A 15288-nucleotide genomic window follows, 5' to 3' on the forward strand; every position below is an offset into this window, starting at 1 on the left:
AAAAAAAAAAAAAAAAGAATGAGGAAAAAGAATGCTATCAGTAGAATGATGTCTTTTGTTTCCAAAGTCTATATACTAAAGCAATGCAAAAATAATAATAAAAGCAACATATTTTGTGGCAAAGTTATCTTGGAGTAAATGCAGCACCACTAGTGAGTATTCTCGGTGCAAACAGGAAAACGGTTAAAAGCCGTTTTTATATATATCATATTAAAATCGACATAATGAATTAAGACTAATTATATCAAGCGGTTATTATAAAGCTATGGCCAATGTATCAGCTGTGCTTCCTTCTTCCTCAGATACACTTCTTTTTAATATACCTAAAAAGAAGACGGTAGCAATTGCCCACTTTATTCTGTTGACAGGCACAAAAGTTAAAAGTTACATAATTAAATCCTTTATGACCTGTTGTGTACACAATAATAAAAATGAAGTTAGGCCTACAGAGTATTCACACTGCTATTTGCCAGTAAACCATTCTATGCCTTATGTATTTGTGTTGTATTTTAAAGTGACTTTTAATAACCCAGCTAAAAATTTAGATTTCAGTCCCCACAACAAATAGTATTTGTTTCCCAAAGTCCCACTAAAACATCCAGAATTAAACTACCAAGGATTCCTGGCTTTGGTTCATTACAAACTACATAAAATTTTTTTCTTACCTTAACACCTTGAATGAGACCATTCATGAGGAATGTGTGTTGAGAAAATGTTTCATGTAGAACCTACAAAAGCAAACAAACATCAAGACAAATTCAAATTTAAGTTAAAGGAAAAATTTTCTGTCTCTCTTAATGGCATGCTATATAAATGAGCCCTGCAATGAAAAATTATAAAATATCAATACAATCCAAAAAAATAAACAAACAAACTGTGGTACATCCAGACTATCACTAAAAAGAAATGAGCTACCAAGTCACTAAAAAACAGGGAGGAATCTCAAATGCACATAGCTAAGTGAAACCAACCTGAAAGGCTACATATCGTATTGTATAATTCCAAGTATATGACATTCTGGAAAAGGTAAAACTATGGAAACAATAAAAAGATCAGTGGTGGCCAGGGATTGTGAAGGAAGGAGGGATGAATAGTCAGAGCACAGGGGATTTTTAGGGCAATGAAAATGCTTTGTATGATACTATGATGGTGGATATATGCATTATCAAAACTCAGAGTATAGAATACCAAGAGTGAACCCTAAACTACAGAATTTGGGTGATAACAGTATGTCAATGTAAGTTCATCAAATAAAACACATGTATCCTTTTAGAAAGGAATGTCCATAGTAAAAAAAAAAAAAAAAAAAAAAATGGCTATGTGTATGTAGGGGAAGGGATACAGGGGAAATCTCTGTACCTTCCTCTCAATTTTGCTGTGAACCTTAAATGACTCTTTAAAAAACTAAGTCTTTAAAAAAAGGAAATTAAAATCTACTCACAAATTATTTCCAACCTTTTCTCTAACAACATTATTTTTAAGGTTTAGAAAAAGTTTGTCATCTCAACTACTGACATTTGAACTCTACTTGCATGTACTGAAGAAAAAGAAAAGCAAATGAAGGACACCAAATATTTCAAGTGAAAATATCAAAGTTCTCAGAAAAATCTTCCAAAAATAATAAATTTAAGTCACAGAGATATAGAAATTTTCTTTAAAGAATAATATAAAGACTAGAACTGTTGAATAACTTGATTTGTCACACACATCACAAAAATATGGTAAAATGCAAAACAAAAAAAGTGTATTTTTAAAAAATGCTTATCGGATCATGTCAATTTTTTTCTTGGAGATGGAGTCTCACAGTCGCCCAGGCTGGAGTGCAGTGGTGCAATCTCAGCTCACTGCAACCTCTGCCTCTCAGGTTCAAGCGATTCTCCTGCCTCATCCTCCCGAGTAGCTGGGACTACAGGCGCCCACCACCACGCCCAGCTAATTTTTGTATTTTTAGTAGAGATGGAGTTTCACCATATTGGCCAGGCTGGTCTTGAACTCCTGACCTTGTGATCCACCCACCTCGGCCTCCCAAAGTGTTGGGATTACAGGCGTGAGCCACTACTCCCGGCCTGATCATGTTCATTATTAACCCATTATCTCTCAGTCCCACATTCTCCCTTCTATACTCTACTCTGTCAGATCAGAGCTAAGAGACTATGGACATTTCTCTGACTCCCCTTCCCCACAAGCTTCCTCTTAGTTTCTTGCAGTGGGAAATAGAGGGTGGAGTGAGTGCTGGTCAACACTGCACCAACACCTCCAGGGTTCTCTCATGCTGTCAAAGGAGCAGCAGTGTTGGTCCTTCCCTAATCCCACCTCAAACCTTACCCTCTCAACCTCAGACCACTGCTATAATTCTACATGGAAAATGATGCAAACTTGCATTCCCTTTGTACAGGTGATGCAGTTTGGGAATAAGAGACCATCATTTTAATTTGGCAAAACCATATCTATGGATGAATGACAGAATATATACTCACTGAGCTACACACTAAACTAAATAGATCTCACGTAATTTTAGACAGTATGGGCCCAATTCAAGCAATCAAGCTACCATGCAGGCAATTCCTCTAAAAATTTTCAATCCATGCTTTTAGAAACTCTTCTACCGTTTTCTACCCACCCTCCCCAGCAAAAGGAAACAGTGAAACCTTACTAGAGAAAAAAGTAAAACAAGTCAATAATTTAAAAAGGCTAACCTTCATAAAATAAAGAAGTTGTAAATAAAACAGCTATATTCTACTCAGGCTTTTGATAAAGTTTAAAAACCAAAATAAAGTATGTAAATAATTTAGCTACAAAAGGCAACAAATGTTATCAGAATAAAGTAAGCCTAATAATAAAAGGTGTATTAAATATCTCAGAGATCAAAGCTTTCATTGTTAACATCTCTATATTTAAAAAATCTCAAGCTTAGCCAGGCACAGTGGCATACACCTGTAATCCTAGCTACTGAGGAAGCTGAAGTGGGAGGATTGGCTTGAGCCCAGAAGATCAAGACTGCAGTGAGTTATGATTGCGCCACTGCACTCTATCCTGGACAACAGAGCAAGACCTTGTATCTATCTATCGATCGATCAATTTATCTATCGATCTATCTATCTAAATAAATAAATAAATAACTCAAGGAAAATATCCCCTGTAAGTATTCTTGAGATGGACTACAGTAAACATAAAATAAAATGGCATTTGCTTGGAAAAAAAAAAAAAGGAAACATTTTAAAAGAAAAAAAATGACATTTGCTTCTCACCTTTAAAACAGTAACTATAAAGTTTTAAGAAATGAACTGTCTTCTAGTATAACAAAGCTTAGAAATATCTACATGTAATAAACATACACAGAGCCGTGTTTCTCCACTTCCACAGATAAAACAGAAAAAAATATGAAATCAAATTTACAGCATTCCTGGAAAGCCAAGAAACATAAGGCGCTTCTGGATGATACAAAACAGATGAGAAAAGGCTGACAACAAAACCTGAAAGAGTTGAAGAAAAGTAGCACTTGAAGGTGAAAGAGAAGACCCTGAAGAAGTTCATTTTCCAGAACCCAGAAAGAAACCTCCCAAACCAGAGGAGTAGGAAAAAATAGCCATAAATGAAAGAGTACTAAAAGGTCACAAAGTAAGCTCCCTGCTGTCTTCCTCTCCAGGGATTCTTATTGTGATAACAATCACAAGCATAGTTCTCTGAAAACTGTGGGACTTCTAAGTGGGATACTTGTAGAACTGAATGGGATGAGATTCAAAAAGGACAGTGCCCCAGATCTCTTAAGCTGCCAAAAGTGCACAAAGCCCTATGACCACATAATTCCATAGAGTACTTCAGTACAGTAGAATATCCACACTTTCACAGAGCAAGAGTGCCTATAACCAGTCCCTGCATTAAATGTCAGGGAATAAGGCTTTCCACCTGGGCTGAAGAACTACACTCTAGTAACCACAGGTATCTAGACTACAGGTGGAAAACTGGCTACAACTTGACTGTAAACTTGAAATAGCCTTTGCAAAATTATGACTGAGACAGTTAAAGATCTAACTTAACTGACTCCATCTTACTTCTGACCTCCAAGCTGTCCTTGTTCATTCCTGGGCATAGCATGAACTAACTTTGGGAGAAACTTAGTTTATAGTTTTTAAACCAAAGACAATAGCCCTTTCCCAAAGCAGACTTCCTTCTTGCCTGGGGACTAGACTGCCTTTGCAGGACCAACATTAGCCACAAGATTAGAAATTATGGGTATGAATTAGGCAGCTGGAGGCTACAGGATTCAGACCCTCCCTAAACTGCTCCTAGTATCACTGCTTGTGATATTCTGCAGACCCTACATTTAATGGATCAGCTGGCACCACCCAGATTGATAAACTGGCTCATCTGATCTTGTGGCCCCCACTCAGGAACTGACTCAACTCAAGAAGACAGCTTCGACCCCCTATGATTTCATCCATGACCAATTCTGTAGTGTGGTTCATCTTCCTCAAGATTGCCTTGGTCTAAGATCTGCCTTTGTGTCTCCATATATTTTATAATCAGCTCTTCAATAGCCACAAAATAACCTGTTAAGAATTTTGATTATGATTGCATTGACTACAGATTAATTGGGGAAGAACAGACATATTGTCTTTCTTTGTTGTTGTCTGATTCAAAGTCTCACTCTGTCACCCAGGCTTGGGTGCAGTGGCACGATCTCCGCTCACCACAACCTCACCTCCCGAGTTCAAGCGATTCTCCTGCCTCAGTCTCCTGAGTAGCTGGGATTACAGGAGTGCGCCACCACGCCTGGCTAATTTAGTAGAGATGGGGTTTTGCCGAGGTTGATCTTGAACAAAATAGGGAAACAGATGTCATTCGACAAATACCACAGTAAAAACTGTTGCAGACAAGCATTTATGGATACTAAAATTAGTAGGCCAACAGAAAACGAACAAGATATCTGGATAGTCTCAAAGTATTTCTCCACAACACACTCGAGACCAGGAGTTCAAGACCAGCCTCGCTGAAACCCCGTATCTACTAAAAAAAAAAAAAAATAGCCGAGTGTGGTGGCACACGCCTGTAGTCCCAGCTACTCAGAGTCCTCTCCCAGTGGAGTCACACATAAAGCATTTAATTCCTCCAGCAATAAACTGCAACAATGGCCAGGCACAGTGGCTCAAGCCTATAATCCCAGCACTTTGGGAGTCCGAAGCGGGTGTATCACTTGAGGCCAGGAGTTTGAGACCAGTCTGGCCAACATGACAAAACCCCATCTCTACTAAAAATACAAAAACTAGCCAGGACTCGGGAGGCTGAGGCAGGGGAATCACCTGAACCCAGGAGGCGGAGCTGCTGTGAGCCGAGATAGCGCAACTGCACTCTAGCCTGGGCAACAGAGCCAGGCTCTGTCTTGGGGGAAAAAAAAAGAAAAAGAGAAACTGTAACAACATTATGTGAAATGCTGTCTGCTATGGAAGCTCACAAAAGCCTAGGAGTTCAGGGTTTTTCTTGGCGGGTGATCTTGAAGGCACACAATGAATGACCAGTTACCAAAGCTCTAGTACATGAGAAGGAAAGGAGGTGTTCATCATAAATAATGCTGTTTGCACAAACTGGGAACAGTGAAGTTCAAAGATTCAATCTTATTGAATGCAGAATATTCTAAGAGCTCAACTGGGGCCTGTCAAGGACCAGTCACAGAAAATGGTCCTCTTGGGAACATGAAAGATTTGAGCAACTCGGGCCTGCTCAGTTAATCCTTTCCTGCCCAAGATAACAGAAAATTGCATGTGGTTATGTAACAACACACTCTACAACAATGAAATGTTGCTACATACAACATGGATTAATCTCATAAACATACTCAGCCAAAAAAGCCAGACAACAAAGAGTATACATTGTATGATTCCACTCATATAATATTAAACACACAAACACAAAGGCCAAACTGTCATATTAGAAATGTGTCAAGGACAGAAATTACTTAGGATTGTTTCTGAGAGTGTGGTACAGTGCTGGATATGTAAGTGTACTTACTGTATAAAAAAATTCATCAAGCTGTGTATTTATAATTTGTACATCTTTCTGTACACATTATACTTCAAATTAAAAGCTTACACAAAAAGGTATCTGGTTCCTATTTTAGCCATGAGGAAACTTTAGGAAAATGTATCATTCTATAGAATCATATTTTCCTCAGTTCAAACTCCTAACACAGCTCAAAATCCTATAATTTTATATTGTGAGGGTAGAAGAACGTCTTTCCTATTTTCTGGTTTTTAGGATAATCAGGGAAATACAGAAATTGAAAAGTGCATAAAGTACTGAGATATCAGCTAATCCAGTGGTTTTTCTAACTATATTACTCAGAAATATTATAGGAACCCTCTAATGGTTTGATTTGAATTTCTTTCTCTCTCTCTCTCTTTCTTATTTTTTTAATTTTAATTTTAATTTTTTTGAGAAGGAGTCTCACTCTGTTGCCCAGGCTGGAGTACAGTGGTGTGATCCCGGCTCACCACAATCTCCGCCTCCCGAGTTCAAGGGAGTCTCCTGCCTCAGCCTCCCGAGCAGCTGGGACTACAGGTGCATGTCACCATGCCTGGCTACTTTTTGTATCTTTAGTAGAGACGGGGATTCACCAAGTTGGCCAGGCTAATCTTGAACTCCTTGACCTCGTGATCCGCCCATCTCAGCCTCCCAAAGTGCTGACATTACAGGCGTGAGCCATTGCACCCGGCCTTGAATTTTTTTTTTAATGTATTACAAACCCAACCTCTACAAGAAAAAAAAGATTGTCAGACTTCTCACATTTGACATGACAGTATAAAAAGATTAACAAATTATCTTTCAATACAGCTGTATGAACCTATTTCCGTGCTCTGGAATTCAACCAAAGGCATAAAACAAACTGGGAGCATTTATTTATTAAGTTCCTGAACTTCAGGCAGTAACGGTGGTTTTAGTTTTGAGCTGCTACCAGACTCCTGCCCCTCCCCCAACCCCAGCTGTGTGGGGTATGTTAGTTTAAACATGACATGCTGCTGCCTGAGAGGACTCATTGGATTTGGAGTGTTGTCAAGTTAACAGGGCAAACACGGAAGACTGGTGGACTAGGCCCGGGATAGATACAACAGGTAGTTGTAGGAGGTGAGACAGCCACAAGAGGCTTGAAAAGCTCTCCCCAAATCGGTTGACTCTAGACTATATACATGCATATAAGAGACTGGAACACACTCAAGCCACCCATTTTTAAAACATGAAATGAGTTTTAGAGATGGATGGTGGTGACAGATACCCAACATTATGAAATGTATCTAATACTACTGAGCTGTATCCTTCAAAAGAGTGAAAATGGTAAGTTTGTTATGTGTATTTTACCATAATTTTTTTAAATGGAAAAAAAAAAGAGTGATCTGGTTTGTCTATATTCATACTAAAAATGTGTCCTGAACAAACACATGTATTTGTTCAAGGAATATATTTATTAAGCACCAACCATATCCCAGGCAGCACTACGCAAACAGTGAAGAAAATTAGAATCTCATGAAACTCAAAATGGGACTAATTATCCTCATTAACTAATAACAAATAACCTACTATAGGTTTCCTACTATGAAGGAAAAACTGCAATAAGAAAAAAAGAAGTATTAAGGAAGCCGGCAATGTTTAAGTCCTCTGTTCCACCCAAATTATAATTTTAATTAATCAAACTGTATTTTTTTTTTTTTTGAGATGGAGTTTTGCTCTTTTTGTCCAGGTGGAGTGCAATGGCACCATCTCAGCTCACCACAACCTCCACCTTCCGGGTTCAAGCAATTCTCCTGCCTCAGACGCCTGAGTAGCTGGGATTACAGGCATGCGCCACCATGCCTGGGTAATTTTGTATTTTTAGTAGGGACGGGGTTTCTCAATGTTGGTCAGGCTGGTCTTGAACTCCCAACCTCAGGTGATCCACCAGCCTTGGCCTTCCAAAGTGCTGGGATTACAGGCGTGAGCCACTGCATCAGGCCTCAAACTGTATTTGAAATGTGCCAGAAGAATTAAAAACTTTAAAAGGTTCATAGCAAAGTCTTATGTAAGGCTAATGGGCTAACAGCCACCCTCTAAAGTTCTCTGCTGTCTAAACCTTATTTAAGAACAATGATTATCTGTACCCAGAGGGATTCTTCAGTAAGGCAAAATGATTAGGAAGAGCTGAGCTCCAATGTTTTATTTTTTTAATTTTGTTTTTTTAGACATGGGGTCTTGCTATGTTGCCCAGGCTAGACTTGAACTCCTGAGCTCAAGCAACCCTCCTACCTCAGCCTGCTAAATAGCTGGGCCTAAAGGCATATGCTACTGTCCCCAGCCCATCAATAATTTTTAAAGAATAATTAAAACAACTGAAACTTAACTCCAATTTAAAATACTTTATTAAAATTAAGCATTAAATAGTTGTAAGCCACCTAAGATCTGCCCCGTCATCTTTTCTTTGGCATCTCCCTTCCTTCTAACCACATCATAGATCAAACATACAAGTTCTTGCTAAGATATTCAATACCACCCTCTGAAGAAAATGGCTATCGATAAGCTACGAAAAACTGAAATTTAGACATTCCTACAATTATTACTCATTGTTACAAAGTACTCACCAATCTGCTATTTACTATGTTCTTAAGTCAAAGACCATTAACATCCCCATAAAGAAGTTACAGACTTCAACAATGCTTTGCAATTTCCTGTAGGACAGGACCCTATGAGTCAGTGGCCTGTTATGAACACAGTCACACAGAGCAGCAGGTGAGTGAGCATTACCACCTGAGCTCTGCCTCCTGTCAGATTAGCAGTGGCATTAGATTCTCATAGGGGTGGGAACCCTACTCTGAACTATGCATGTGAGGGACCTAAGTTGCGCTCATTATGAGAATCTAATGCCTGATGATCTGAGGTGGAACAGATTCACCCTGAAACCCTCCCCCAACCAACCCACTTCTGTGGAAAAATTGTCTTCCACGAAACCAGTCCCTGGTACTAAAAAGGTTGGGAATTGCTGCTTTAAAGCATCTTAAAGATCTTCCTAAACATATACAGTTCATTTGTGTAACAGCACCCCCAAGTCTGGTTCAATAGGAGTGCAGTGCTACCCAGGAATATTTAAAGAGGTGTTTGTGTTACACGTTCAGAAACTACAAAGGAAAAAAAAAAAAAATGAAACAAGCTGTTTTAAATCACTATCAAGAGCTACTCCCAAACACGTATCTAGACATACACAGTGATACATGCCTAAGAACTTACCTCTTTCTCTTACAAAACAAAAACCCAGTTCAGCAATACTTACAGTCAGCATTGGAGTTGTCAACAGGCCCCACGCAAAGAATTCAAGGAAGATGACAATAGCAGCATGGTACACACTTGGTCGGCCAAAGCCTTGTAGCTAAAAAATAAAGTTATTATGAAAATTAGCAAAGAAATATAAGAAATCTATTATCTTTAAATGGTACAGAAAAAAGGTGTAAAATAAAGTTAGGGCCTACCTCGGTCATTTAAAATAAAACTTCATTTGGTGTTATCCCTGATGCTTTCACTTCCCCCTAATAAGGGAAGGTGCTAAGATTATAGCACAGGCTGAAGCCTGTAATCCCAGCACTCTGGGGGGCCGAGGCAGGCAGATCACAATGTCAGGAGTTCAAGACCAGCATGGTCAACATAGTGAAACCCCACCTCTACTAAAAAATACAAAAATTAACCAGGCATGGTGGCGGGCTACTTGGTGCCAGTTACTTGGGAGGCTGAGACAGAAGAATTGCTTGAACCCGAGCGCCAGAGGTTGCAGTGAGCTGAAATCCTACCACTGTACTCACACCTGGGTGACACAGCAAGACTCTGTATCTCGGAAAAAAAAAAAGAAAGAAAGAAATAAAAGAGAAAAAGATTATAGACTTTTGATCTGTACCATCAATGCAAATCACTGGAGCTTTAGTAGAAAATCAACTGGGTCTTCAAGAGACTGAGGTTTCAGGATCTGACTGCTCTGTCCCTTGCAAATTATGTGTTCCTTAGCAACTTAACTTCTCTAGGGCTGAAGTTTCTTTACCTACATAATAAGAGATGGGTATGGGTATCACATGCTCAAAGGCCTGAGGGACAGCTCGGACTCCTTTAAATCAGTATGGAATATCTTGAGATATCCCAATTCCAGAGATGTTTAGAAGCAGAGGATGAAAAGTGTGCAATGTCTGTGCACGCTCTTATTTATCATCTCTCCCACAGATTACTGCAATGACCTGTTAACCCTGCCGTGACTCGTTTTCCCTGTCCCCTCCAAACTTGTGGTAACATTACACTCAGAGTGAACTTTTTAAAAATACAAATCTTATTCCATCACTCCTATGGAAAACTGCAAAAACAAAGAGCTACAAATTGCTCTCATCCCTGTACACACACATTTTCACAATATGACTTTGCTGCCAATTCCATCAAAAGGTTCAGTCTATTTCTCCACGTCCCTAGATCAAAGCTGGTTTGACAACTTCCTGTAACCAACAGTCAGGTGAAGTGAAAACATGGATTTCTGAACCTAGATTGCCAAAGATCTTCAAGACTACCACAAGGAGAAATCTCTTCCTGCCACAGGAGTATGAGAGCATAAGAAACTCTCCCTATCAAGGCCTCACAGACAAACCAGTTAACAGCCATCACCAACTGTCAGACATAGGAGCAAGGCCATCTTAGACGACCCAAGCCTACAGGTGACTACAGAAGCATGAGACACATCGAGAGAAATCAGTGAAGAACTCTTGCTGAGTTTCACTCACACCACTAACCCAAAGAATTGCAATAAATGCTTATTGTTTTAAGCCATTAAGTATTAGGGTTGTTTCTTATGTAGCTTTTTTTTTTTTTTTTCTGAGATGAAGTCTCGCTTTGTTGCCCAGGCTGGAGTGCAGTGGTATAATCTCAGCTTACGGCAAAGTGCTGGGATTACAGGCATGAGCCCCCATACCTGGCCCATACTCTTTTTAATAGCTAACTACTCAGCATCTCACTGTATGAATGTGCCATAATTTTAACCATTCCAATATTGATAAGAGTACATGGAATTTTCATTTATTTAAAACTGCTGCAATTAATTTTTTTAAATTTTGAAATAATATTAAACCTACAGAAAAGTTGCAAAAACCAAGAGTTCCTGTATATCCCCTTTACCCAGCTTCCCCAAATGTTAAAATCTTCTATAACCATGGTATAATTATCTAAAACAGGAAATTAGCATTGCTACAAAACTTTAATCTACATACCTTATTTGAATTTTGCCATTTTTCCCATTTTCTTTTTCTGGTTCAGAATCTAATCAAAGATTTAACACCGCATTTAGTTCTCACATTTCTTTAGGCTCTTCCAATCTAAGTCAGCTCCCAAGACTTTTATTTTTTTACTTTCATGATCTTGATACTTTCAAGGAATACTAGTATACTCTTTACCAATAATTTTACATAGCGTTCCTCAATTTGAATTAATCTAATATTCTCTCATGATTAGATTGAGGTTATACATTTTATTTTAAAAAAATGTCACATCTCATAAAATTCACCATTTTCAAGTGCACAAGTCAGCGGTTTTTAGAATATTCACAAGGTTGTACAACCATCACCACTATCTAACTCCAGAACATGTTTATCACCCCCCAAAAGAAGCCCTACACCCATTAGGAGACATTATTTATTTCCTTCTCCCTCTACTCCCCCTCAGAACCACTAATCTACTTTCCGTTTCTATGGATTTGCCTATTCTGGGATTGTACATAAATAGACTTCATAAATGGAATCACATAACATGTAGCCTTTTGTGTCTAGCTTCTTCCAATCAGCATTTTTTCAAGGTTCATCCATGTTGTAGCATGTATCAGTATTTCATTCAATTTTATAGCTAAATAATATTCCGCTGCATCAAGATACTGCATTTTGTTTATCCATGCATCAGTTCATAGACACTCAGGCTGTTTCCATCTTTGGCTATTATGAATAATGCTGCTATAAACATGGATATAGAAGTTTTTGTATGAACATGTTTCCAATTCCCTTGGCCATACACATAAGGGTGAAAATGCTGGGACTATTAATATCCTTTTATTAGCATTCTAGGATAAATTTCTAGAAGTGAAGTTGCAGGGTCAAAGAATATATACATTCTAATTTAGAATCCAATTATAATTTAAAAGTTTCACTAATTATAAGTCAAAAAAATACTTTATCTTATGTCACCTAATCAACTAATATCTCTAACATATAAAAAGCTTCTAAAAATGTTAAGCAAAAGACTAACAGCCCAATAAAAAGATAGGCAAGAAATATGAATCAGCTCACTGAAGAAGTCAAATGTCCCTTCAGTAGTCTCATTTGTAGTAAGAAAAATACAAAATTAAGCTAAATTCAAACACAAGTTCTCAGTATCAGACATTAAAAATTCAAACATTTATAAACTTCTATTGATGATGCAATTGAAAAGAAACAAAAACTGCAAATAGTAACTAAAAATGGTACACCACTATGGAAGAAAATGCGGCAACATCTAGACAAACTACATATTTATCCTTTGAAGCAACAATTCTCTTTATCCCTAAACTATGAGATGCCATATGCACAAAGCTAAAACACTGTAACAGCAAAAATTAACTCTGGGCCAGGGGAAGTGGCTCACACCTATACTCACAGCACTTTGGGAGGCTGAGGCAGACCAATCACTTGAGGTCAGGAGTTCATGACAAGCCTGGCCATCAAAGTGAAACTAGAAATGCAAAAACTAGCAGGGCATGGTGGCGGGTGCCTGTAATCCCAGCTACTAGGGAGGCTGAGGCAGAAGAATGGCTTGAACTTGGAAGGAGGAGGTTGCAGTGAGTCGAGATCACGCCATTGCACTCTACAGTGTCATTAACAATTTAAAAAAAGAACAACTTACAGTCTCATTAACAATTTTTTGGGGAATACCTGTCCCGCCATATCCTAAGACTACATAATAATTTTTAAATTTTTTGACAGGTGCAGTGGCTCATGCCTGTAATCCCAGCACTTTGGGAGGCAAGGCAGGCAGTTCGGGACCAGCCTAGCCAACATGGCGAAACTCCATCTCTACTAAAAACATAAAAATTAGCTGGGCATGACGGCGAGCAACTGTAATCCTAGCTGCTCAGGAGGCTGAGGCAGGAGAATCACTGGAACCCAGGAGGCGGAGGCTACAGTAGGCCGAGATCGTATCACTGCACTCCAGCCTGGGGGGACAGAGCGAGACTCCATCTCAAATAATAATAATTTTTTAATTTTTCCTAATTTGATTTTTTTAATGGTTATCTAATTTTATTTTGTATTGCCCTTACTCCCAATGAGGCTGAGCTTCTTTCCTATGATTAGGAATTTGCATTTCTTTTTCTGTGAATTGCCTATTCATCTTCTGTCAATTTTTTATTGGTGACCTTAATCTTTCATACTGATTTATAGGACCCTTTTAGAATCAATATTAAAAAGACTTATACAATGCAACATCAAATTATCATTCTCAGCCAGGAGTGGTGGTGTGCACCTGTAGTCCCAGCTACTTGGAAGGATAACATGAGCCTAGGAGTTCAAGTCCAGCCTGGGCAACACAGCAAGAACCCCATCTCTTAGAGGGAAAAAAACAAAACAAAACAGGCCCAGTGCAGTAGCTCATGCCAGTAATCCTAGCACTTTGTGAGGCTCAGGTGGCAGGTGGGAGATTTACTTGAGGCTAGGAGTTCAACAGCAGTATAGACAACATAGTAAGACTCGATCTCTCCCAAAAATTTAAAAATTAACCAGACATGGTGACATGTGTCTGTAGTACCACCTCCTCAGGAGGCTGAGGCAGGAGGATCGCTGGAGCTCGGGAGTTTAAGGCTGCAATGAGCTATGACTGCGCCACTGCACTCTAGCCTAGGCCACAAAGTGAGACGCCAGTCTCGTTTAGGAAAAAAAGTCATCATCCTCACCTACCAGCATCAATACTCTCTAAAAATAAAAGCACAAATACACAAATCAACAATAGCTAGAGACTTCAATACCCATTTTTAGTAACTGATAGAACAATTAGAAGATCAGTGAGAAATAGAAGACTTTGGTAACACAGTGCACCAAACCCAACAGACATTTATTGAACACTCTTCCCAACAAGATAGAAATTCTCATGTGCACATGAGAAGACCGTAAAACAAGTTTGAATGAATTTAAAAGGAGTTAATTTTTAATTTATACAAACTATGTTCTTGACCACACAGAATGAAATTAGACATCATTAACATAACAAAATTTGGAAAATTCATGAATATTAAAATATTAAAACATACTCCTAAATAATAGATAAAAGAAATCACAAGGAATGTTACAAAACTTTCATTTGAACAAAAATGAAAACACGACACACCAGTTGAATGCAGCTTAAAGCAGCGCTTAACAGGAAGTGTACAGCCATAGATACGTGGTTATAAAAGACATCGAATCAATAATTTAACCTTCCACCCTAAGAAACTAGAAAAGAGCAAGCTAAACTCAAAGCAAGAAAAGAAAGTAAGATCAGAGCAGATACAAACGTGATACAGAATAGAAAAGCAATACAGAAAAATCAACAAAATCAGGTCGGGTGCAGTGTGAGCCTAGCACTTTGTGAGGTCAAGGCGGGCAGAACACTTGAACCCAGGAGTTAAAGACCAGCTTGGGTAACATGGTGAAATCTTGTCTCTACTAAAAATACAAAAAAAAAAGAAAGTTTACCCAAGGATGGTGGCACACACACCTATAGTCCCAGCTACTTGGGAGGCTGCAGTGGACGAATTGCCTGAGTCCGAGAAGTTGAGGCTGCAATGAGCCACGATCATACCACTGTACTCCAGTCTGGGATAAGGGAGTGAAATCTTGCCTAAAAAAGAAAGAAAGAAAAAAAAAAAAAAGGAGGCCGGGCGCAGTGGCCTGTAATCCCAGCACTTTGGGAGGCTGAGGCAGGCGGATCACGAAGTCAGGAGATCGAGACCATCCTGGCTAACATGGTGAAACCCCATCTCTACTAAAAATAAAAAATAAAAAATAAATTAGCCAGGCATAGTGGCGGACACCTGTAGTCCCAGCTACTCGGGAGGCTGAGGCAGGAGAATCGCTTGAACCCAGGAGGCGGCGGAGCATGCAGTGAGCAGAGATTGTGCCACTGCAATCCAGCCTGGGAAACAGAGCGAGACTCTGTCTCAAAAAAAAAAAAAAAAACGGAAAAAGGAAAGGGAAAAGAAAAATCAACAAAAAAAATCAAATATCAAACTAATGGACAAACCAAGAAAAGAGG

At 38.9% G+C, this 15288-nt stretch overlaps 1 protein-coding gene across 1 annotated transcript in view; it reads right to left on the reverse strand.

The window, feature by feature from the left end:
• HIATL1 (hippocampus abundant transcript-like 1) overlaps positions 1-15288 on the reverse strand; it is a 95592-nt gene that overhangs the window by 34871 nt on the left and 45433 nt on the right. The window contains exons 2-3 of the mRNA XM_011999437.1: positions 9290-9385; positions 666-728 (exon numbers count right to left, since the gene is read on the reverse strand). Coding sequence (XP_011854827.1) covers positions 666-728; positions 9290-9298 — 72 coding nt within the window. The 5' untranslated portion in view covers positions 9299-9385. The remainder of the gene's footprint in view (positions 1-665; positions 729-9289; positions 9386-15288) is intronic.

Source organism: Mandrillus leucophaeus, unplaced genomic scaffold (assembly GCF_000951045.1).
Source record: "Mandrillus leucophaeus isolate KB7577 unplaced genomic scaffold, Mleu.le_1.0 Scaffold593, whole genome shotgun sequence".
NCBI lineage: Eukaryota > Metazoa > Chordata > Mammalia > Primates > Cercopithecidae > Mandrillus > Mandrillus leucophaeus.